General features: G+C 46.2%; 1 protein-coding gene across 1 annotated transcript; it reads right to left on the bottom strand.

The window, feature by feature from the left end:
* Window positions 1-6,658: 6,658 nt before the first annotated feature.
* LOC115328875 (arylsulfatase B) lies at window positions 6,659-9,125 on the bottom strand. The gene is made up of 2 exons (XM_040211278.2): window positions 8,834-9,125; window positions 6,659-7,131 (listed from the first exon to the last, which is right to left on the bottom strand). Exons 1-2 carry the CDS (start codon window positions 9,123-9,125, stop codon window positions 6,659-6,661), a joined length of 765 nt encoding a protein of 254 aa, XP_040067212.2.
* Between the last annotated feature and the right edge of the window lie 371 nt (window positions 9,126-9,496).

Genomic DNA, 9,496 nt, shown 5'->3' with positions numbered 1-9,496 from the left:
CACCCGCTGCCACGCTTTACACCGAACCCACTGGCCAGGCCTTAAATAACCGCGACGGTACTTTCGTCGCCCGAAAACACTCTCGTCAAGTTCTACAGTCACGACTTCGCCGCCAATCTTTTCTGAATGCGTAAAGGCAGCATTTACCACAACCTTTCGACAAAGGCTTGTTCAATCCGTTATTGTCTTGAAGACATCAGTCTCTCTGTAAATGACGGCGCACTCCAGGTTCTGGCACCCGAGGTAGATGATTTTCATAAGTTGCGGAGGCGTCAGGTGCGATCCGTGAAAAAAAGAACCGCTCCGTAGCAAGACGTCACCCCGGCACTGAACCTTGAACAACTTCCTCTTGGTCGCCTCCCGAGTTATCTGCACACTCATCTCCACGCGTAGATACCCGCAGATATAGCGCGGACTTGCAGCGTCATCGCAGCTTCGCACTCTGGACATGCACCAAAACCCAGGAGCAGGCCCATACCCTGTGGAAAGGTAATTGCTTTAAGAGGGTCTTTCATGGCGTCATGAAGACGGCCCAGGTATAACGCCATGGCACTGCGATTCTCGCCACCGAGAGAATAAAGCGCCGAGGAAGCTGAACGAGCAGAGCTGCGCGGTCCTTTGCATTTATTATTTTGTTTGTTTCGCCATTGTATACATTGTGACACCATTCTGACACACTCATTGGTTAATCGGTCGGGCCACAACATCACGTGACAAAACAAACACCAATCGTATGACCACAACGGCTTCAAAGGCATCGTTGCAAAGAGAGCAGTCGAACTTTAACAACGAAATGAAGTATAAAAGTAAATAAAATAAAAACGAAGAAGGGAATCGTTGGATGTTCCGACGTCGTCCGCGTAAAACTGACATTGAATGCGGTTATTCACAGCAAGGTCGTTTATATAAGCTGAGAGACACGCAGACCCGAGCACTGGTCCATGTTTTTTGATAGCCTTATTTTCTGAATATCTAGAAGGTTTCAATGAACATCTAGATGTCTAGGAAGGCTGGTGTATTGCATCGAACATTCAAAATGGGACCGGGATTCTTTGCGTTGACAGAGAGGTTATTGAAAGTCCTCTTGACTCCTAAATTTCGTTATTACTTTTTAATACACTTAACTGAAATGTATTCACGTCCAGCACGTGCTTTGAAAGCATGAACTTGCTTTCCGGGAAAGAGGTGGTCACCTGTCCCCACGCCGGACCCGGAAGATGGGTCGCCTAACCTTGGTGGATTCGAAAGAGCCACGGCTTCGCGCGAATCACGTGCACCAGAGTGGATTTGAGCGGCTATGCAACACTAGAAAGCACGACACAAGAGCGCGGACATTAGAGCGCCGACAGTAGAGCGCCACGACGTTAGAGCGCGCGACACAGAGAGCCGCGACGTTAGAGCGCGCGACTCAAGAGCGCTGTGACGTTAACGCGCGCGACTCGAGAGCGCAGTGACAATAGCTCGTGCGTCTTTAGAGCGATAGTCACGAGAGTGCACAACCAGTCGTGCGCAAATGGCCCAACCGGACTGACCACTTCTTCGGGTATTGCGTGTTTTATATAAATCGGCAGAGATGTATGCCGCGGAATTCAGCAATGACATAGCGAAATAAGTCGGCGAAATTTTTGCGTGTGACAAACCAAAAAACGTAAAAAAAAGCTAACAGCAAAAAAAAAAAAAAAAGTTTATCTGTAGCGTGCATTTTTGCAGAAAAAACATTGTAGCTGACCTGGGTAGCTAAACTCGTCGAGTACAACTTTGTGTCCGAAAGTTGCGGAACGCGCTAATTGGACTTTCGCGACGCTGACGTCAAGCCGAGCGAGGTGTCAATCATCCAAGCTCTCTCGGTGCTCAAATTCCAGCGAAGATGTAAAACACAAATTCGTAGCGAGCTCCATCGAAGCGCGTGCGAGCAACACCGTGGTGCCTGCCGATTGAACGGCTGCACTAATGACGTCTCGCCCGACTGTCCCTACATCCCTGCGCCGCGTTAGAGTCGATGATGCGTAGATTGTACATAGGCGGCCGGTAAATACTCTGAACTTTCTCGTCGCAAGATCGTCCTTTGTGGAAGTTATTGATGTCGACAAAGTGACGTTTCACAACTTTGAGAAGGAGTTATTTGAGGCCAAAATCTTCGCTTCGGAATCGAGGCGAAGATTGAACTTTGTGATGTGGAGCCGATCGCGGTGTACGCGGGCGGCTTTATAGAGCTCATCTTCCGCCACTGTCAACAACGCCACCTGGGTCACCCACAGGCGGTTTGTGTAGAGACGTCGGTAATGTCTCAGAGATGAGGGGAAAAGGGGGATAACAGAAAAAAAAAAAAGCCGAAGAAAGGGAAATAAAAAAAATTAAAGACGTTTACAAATCTTTGTAATGCGAAATTAGAGCTCAAGTCTTGAGGAGAAATAAGGGAGGGTACGGAGAGGAGAGTATGCACCTGCTCCTCCCCTCTTCCTCTCCTCCCCTCCTCCTCCCATCCAGTTGCTCCGCTAAATTTAGCAGGGAAAAGGACATCACATGACAATCGAGCGGAGAAGTGAATTGGCGTTGAAGTCAAGTAGCTGGGAATTAAATTGGTGTTGAGGTCATGTGACGTCAATTTCGCGCTAAATTTAGCAGGCCGGTTACGCCGACGGCGACGCCCATGCCGCGAAGCCCGGAAATGGGCGCCGAAAAACTGCGCTCTTAAGGTACGACCAACACACACACACACACACACACCTCCCCTCACACACTCACACACACACACACACACACACACACACACACGCACACACGCACACACACAAGAGTCTCAAGAAGGGCTGTAGAAATTGTTCGCAGAGAGAGAGAGAGGAGGTGATTGTGGTGAAGAGAGGGGATATTCCTTTCCCCTAATATTTTATTATAACTGTCTGAAATGCTATGGTCGTTCGGGGCTGGGGCGATACCCCCCACTTCCACACTTATGTGCCTTGCCCCCTCTTTCGACGCAACTAAGGGAGGGAGGGGCTAAATCCCCCCCCCCCCTCCTCCCCATCCTCCTGTTTCGACGACCCTGCTTAGAGGTGTTCCAAGGAGCAATGACGAGGAACAGCACAGCCTGCAATTTTCTAAATAACGGTTCAAGAGATTCTGGAATTAAAACGGCTCGCGTTCCATGAACTCAAGAGCGGCCATGACAGACTTTCAAGCGAAAGACTCGTGCCAGGGCACGTATACAGTGTGCGGGCGCGTTCAGTGACGTCATTTTATAGTTGATACCTTTGACGATGGAGTCAGGATTATCAGTTGTGAACGACAAATTTGATGGTGCGTGTTCAAATCGACGATGTCAAGTTTGGTGTCCTTGCGTTCTTGAAGCATCACCGCCAATATTGACAACCTGACATTACTTTTATTTCCTTATTTCCGTTGATAAACATACTTAATCCCAAACTAACTGATCTTCGAATGTCTACCATGAAATGATTTTATCCCGCCGATGAAGAGACAACTGCCCGGAGGCGAAATTCGCCCGAAAGTGGACAACGGTAGTCGGCTGGTTGTGGCCTAGCCACGTCGGGCTACACTTTGGCCAGATTCGAAAGGCCGAGATAAATCAAAAGAACGGAAGGGACGCTTTTTAGTAAATTCTACTTTATCGGCGAAAATAAGAACGATACCAGACTACCAACTTCGACGGTGTTGATTTTAAAATGCAATTCCCAAGCATCCATCGTGCTTTTTAGAGACCATCAAACATGACGGTCGCAGCTGATAATCTTTGTTGTGACGTCACACGTATGAGCCACGGTCGTCTCCGCGCGCTCTCTAGTGCTGCTCTTGTTCGGTGCCTAGGGAGGCGTAGAAATTTTTCGTCCCCTCAACAAAAACGTCACGAAGACAGACGGATCTGCGGGTTTGTGAAAAGAAAACTTCGCAGCAATCTTTCGGCTCCTCCCCCCCCCCCCCCCCCCCCCCCCTATGTCATAGCAAAAAGAATATTTTTGTTGACGAGTTTAGCGACCCTAGCGTCATTAGTTCTTTTGATATTATATATCACAGATTTGCAGGGGAGGTTTTCTTGTATCCATCAAAAGACTTGAAATATCTACATCCGATAAAGTTGCGCTGAGCTTTCCTTCGATGAGTTTTTTTTTACTGATACTTTGTTAGCGGAGGGCTTTCTTCATTACGGACATGGACGTCATAATACCATATATACTTATGCGAGGGACGTCTAAATAGCTACCAAATTAATCAGAGCCCAAATGCCTGTCAAGGATAGACCGAATATAGCAAAAATAAACTATTTATATTATACCCAGTAGGCGCACCGCAGCACTGTGAAGAAATCTTAGACTCGCTGATCCACTCAACTGTAGACTCGCTGATCCACTCAACTGTAAACTTCCCCGGTACCATATGTTCCAGCTCACGCCCCTGACCCTTTTCTAACCAATGTCAGCGAACAATTAGTTAAAACAAGTCGTACAAGTTTTATTTTTTATTAAAGGAATATTCAATCAGTCAAAAATCACCAATGCTCCGATCCGATGAGTCGCACAATTTTGTTCTGTCTGTGGAGTCGTGGGGACATCACACATTTTGCGGTGTTCGCTCAACTGGGGTGCCCTCTCGTGTCGCGCGCTCAACTGGTCGTGCGTTCTCGTGTCGCGCGCTCTAGTGTCAAGCGCGCTACTGTAACCCCTCATTCACACTGGAAGCGGATCCGCGTTCGAAAAGGGGAAGTGAGCGCGGTTGTATTAAGATACAGTACAATTGCACGCGCACTTGATGTCATCGAGTGCGCGTGCAATTGTACTGGATCTTTATACAACCGCGTTCGCAACCGCTTTGCGAACGCGGATCCGTTTCCAGTGTCACGGCCACTCGATTCGAGTGGCCGTGCCAGTGTGAATGAGCGGTAACATCGCCCTCGTGTCCCGCGCTCTAACGTCGGCGCTCTAGTGCCGCTCACGCTAAAGGCGCTCTCCCGATTTTGGCCACTGCCCTTAAACGACGAGTGGAAATTGGCAGCAATCATGTTGATATAGAAATACGACCTATAGAATGGGAAATACGGTGTATTATTTCCGTGTCCACCGTACCCTAGTTACATAATTGCTAACGAAATGGTAAACAAAATATTTAATCTTCTTCAATTTCTGAAAATAAATATACAGAACATGAAGCGTGAATTTAATTTACAATTGACATCCACTACTTTTAGCAAAAGTCATTGTATCCAGGGGGCCCATGTTCCATTCAGGTTTTCAGGGAACCCCCTCGGATCGATCTGCTTATTTGATGGTGCAATCGAAGTTTGCTCGTAGCTTTGTAATCTAAGTGTAAGGATGGACACCCACTGAAGTAAAAGAAAAAAACAAAAACAAGGTATTAATTGACCCATCGAGCTCGATGTTGAAAAGAAAAATACAAATATTATCAATTTAACAAATTTTTGTCACCAGCAGTTACTCTTATACGAAGCATTTATGACATGCCGGCTTATGTGAGAAAATTATAAAAGCCACAAGGAAGGGTGGCTTTTATGTTTCTGAAAGAGACGTTAAATTAGTCATCATATCCAAATATTCAGAAGACACATCTGAAAAAAAATGTGGTTGTTTTCTAGTAATATTTATGACATGACTAATTTCGTTGTTTTGTTTTTTTCTTTCTTTTTTGAGAAAGAAAAAAATAAACTTGTTAGAAATGGCAGTCAAGTTACCACGTTTTGATAACAATGTCATCGAAAGAAATTTGTGTTCTTTAGTAATATATTTTGCTTGTGTGGTCTTATGTAGACAAGGCAAATTTTTGTTTAGACGAAAACAAACAAGTCATGAAAAAGCTGAGCAGAAAAAAAAACACATTTAACTAGTTTAGATAGTGAAGTAGGGCGCGCTGAGTCAGCAAATGCGCGATGTAGTGCATGGTATTTTGTTAGGGTTTTGCTGACTGATTTGATAAATGCCGTGAAAGCTACCATAAATCGGTGTGTGCAGGTGCCTTTTATGGTCTAGAGCACATGATATAGAGGGCTATTCGTCACAAAAAGTCGGTTAATAACTACAGCTTGTTGATAAAATTTTAAGTAGGTAATACAAACATATATTTCAAATTAGAAACTGGCCAAGCGTAAATCAAAAGCCACTCAATCAGTTAATTAGAAAAAAAAGTATTTGGGCACGTTTGAATTGCGGTGATATGCTTGTCACTGGTGTAACAGGCGCAAAGCTAGCGTTGCGACACCCTTGTGGCTGTAATACCCAAGTGCTAAATTCAGAGCACTACCGCACCTCTCGCGCGCTTCAAATTCGTCTAACATGTACTGATTAAGTGGTTTTCGATGACTCTCGGTATGTCTGCTTCTGTCTGCTTTGTGTTGACTCGATGATAGGTGGCAGCAGCCACCATTTCCAATTCAAAGGGGGAGGCCCCGACGCTGAGCGCGTTTAGCCATTCCTACTCTCTGCACCAAGGCCGTTGGAATTTGGCGAAGAAAGATGTATTCACTATTTTCGCTCACACTCTTCTTTTCTCCTTGCATTCCACTGCGTGGGAACGGGAGCTGCGTAGTAGGGATGAAGCTGCACATTACGGCCATCGCACCTTCATTGGACGTGAAGAATGTCAAAGCCGGGCTATTTTTTGTTAAATAAAAATTAGGCAACGAAAAAAATCTTCAAAGAGAGGACCACTGCCGTAAACTCACTCCGGGTTCTTTGAGTGCAATGTTGCTCATCTCACACGGATCCTTCGCCAGGTCAAATAGGTACGGAGGAGCTCCCGGCACAAAGTTTTCCCTCTCATCGTCGCCGCAGTTGAGTGCAGCTTTCTGTCTCCAATTACTGTCCATGAAAAGGATTCCTTTGTTGTGAAAGTTTCTGAGCACCCTCGCGGCCTTAGACTGCGCCATGGCGATGTCCAGGTCCCGATAGGGGCGAGAATTGCCTGGCGTTTCAAGGCGCTGGTCGTTTTCTTCAGTGCCGGAAGATTCTCCCAGAACCAGTTTGTAGTTCAAGAAACGAATGGCCGACGTTAGGTCAATGGGATTAATATTGTACAATAATTCGTAGCGTGCAGATGGCAAGTTGTAAGAAAGATGGTTCCACAAGTTTTGGCCATCCAGTGCACCTAAATTGAAAGGGTTGCCTTCTGAAAAGAAAGAAAAAAAAATACATCATGATCTTGCCGGATCTTGGAAGAATGTTAATGCTAGCTCAGACATCCACATAAGAGTGTAAACGACTTAGTTACGAAGACTTATGACTCTATACGAATCGAAGATATTATGGTCGGTGACAGGCAAAAACGTCAGTAGAAGCTTCGCCTTCAGCACATCGCTCATTGACTTCCGCGACCTTTGGTGCCACATACGAAGAAGCACTAAGAAAGTCAGAAAGATACCACTGGAGGCGGTCATCTCCGCAATCCTTAACATGTCACCGACTATAAACACCGTACTGGAACACTGGCACGATTACAAAATTACCCAAGAAAGTTTACAATAAAGCAACACGATATCATCTGCGGTTGAAGCGAAAAGGCGATTCCAGTTGGTGATTGATTCGTGTTTATAAGGGCATTACAAAAAAGATATGTTACAAATGATGTCTTGTGCATGTGCTTTGATCGTTATGATAAAGTTGAGGATCGCGAAATGTATGGTGGAATTGCGATATGATTGTTAGTAAAATATGGTCCTTATTCCAAAGCGATTATATGTCCCTCCTGTAGCCTCCATTAAAAGGTACAAGATTTCTCGCTAATTTTAGCGCCAGGGAAATTCGTCCTGCTAAATTGACCGAGAAGGGATCCACTCTGTGTCAAACCATCTTTTGTTTATTTTACAACGACAGGTGTTATAGGCTCTACCTCCCCCTCCGCTCCACTTGAAATAATGTAAATGTAGGGCGTTGTAAAAAGACTGCCGTCGATATCGCAAAATGAAAGAATAAGAACAACTCAAACACCCGACGAGGTTTTTTTTCACCATTGGTTCCTTGTTCAATTGACTGTGAAATAAGCGCCGTACCACATAACCGCGCCAGCTGATTTAGGTATTTTCTATTGCGAAGCTACGCCAGCTATTACGCGCGCTGTCTAATGAGCCGCATGTGCTGAGGACAACTACGGCATATGAGCCTCGAGCATCGCTTGCTAGATAGCCGAAGTGGCGGTGGCGTAGCGACACCCAACCTGAGCTTCGCGCCGCATACGTTAGAGCTCTTCTAGCAGGCACTGCCGATGGCTCCACCACCTAAAGTACAAGATTCGTAGATGAAACATGCATAAACATAACTAGGGTCAGAATAGTTGTCGGAGCAATTGCTGTGACTTTAAAGCAGTGGATGGGTTTTATTAAGTTTCAAAGTACCGCCACCAGGTGCATGGTGAGACGCAAGGTGGTGCAGGCTGGGACGGATGCGCATAGCGGTGGCCCGGCGCCGGCATTTATCTGTCGACCAATAGGAGCGTGCTCTCAAACTACGGCGTGTAACCAGCATTCACAACCGACCTATAGGAGCGTGCGCGTCTAGATGTGAGATACGCGATGAGTCAAAAGTGGCGACGGATCACCGGCATCCAATAAAAGCGCCCGCGGCGAGATGAAGCAATGACCGGACTTGTATAAGTCAGGATATCCAGCGCTTTATGTGACTGCATTATGAACTCACACAGGACTGTACAGTTTTGTGAACACATCCGCGTAGAAATTTTACATGAACACCTCGAATGTCAGCCGTCCTGAAGCAACTAGCTTAAGTAGTATGTTCGTAATGTTTCTTATATTCCCACCTCCTGTTTTACACGACTTAAAAGCTGCACCTGGAATTCGATTTTAGAAGCAACATACGGGCAGCGGCATAAAGCGTGGGAAGCCAATCGGTGATGTGCATCATCTGGTCGGACACCCTGTTCTTCTGATATAACAGGGGACTCCAGATGAAGGCGCTGGCTCTGGTGCCCCCTTCCCAGAGTGTTCCTTTTCCTCCGCGAAGCGGGAAGTTGCTGCCCCCATTGGACTCCACTCCGGAGGAGAGGCCACCGTTGTCGCTACTCATCACAATGATGGTGTTTGCCAGCATGTCAGCTTCATACAGGGCCTCAAGCACATCCCCTACTGACTCGTCAAGGGCGTCTACCATGCCTGAAAAAAAAAATAGGTTGGACGACTATTGGTGACGTGCGCTCAAAAGTGTCGTTGCTGTTGGCTTTCCAAAAATGGCCAGACACATTCGGTATGACGTCTTGAAAGGGATTAATTCTGCTTTCAGCGTTGGAAGTGATAATAATATCACACTGTCCAAGTTGGCATATTTGACTTGAGAATACCATGATTCCAAACTTTAACTGCTGCTTTCACACACACGACCAAGTTCGTCGATCGCCATTAATAGGAAAAAGCCAGGACCACGATTTTTGAGGTCACGGCGTGGCAACTCTTGCTAGTGACCCCAAGTAAAGAAACCGGGAAGGCAGGTTCACACTGTACAATTTTCTTACGTTTCTTACGTTA

The sequence above is a fragment of the Ixodes scapularis genome, unplaced genomic scaffold, assembly GCF_016920785.2.
Source record: "Ixodes scapularis isolate PalLabHiFi unplaced genomic scaffold, ASM1692078v2 PGA_scaffold4__175_contigs__length_147842914, whole genome shotgun sequence".
Taxonomy (NCBI): Eukaryota; Metazoa; Arthropoda; class Arachnida; order Ixodida; family Ixodidae; genus Ixodes; species Ixodes scapularis.
Note: the sequence above shows the minus strand (reverse complement) of the source record. Positions and strands in the feature narration are given on the sequence as shown.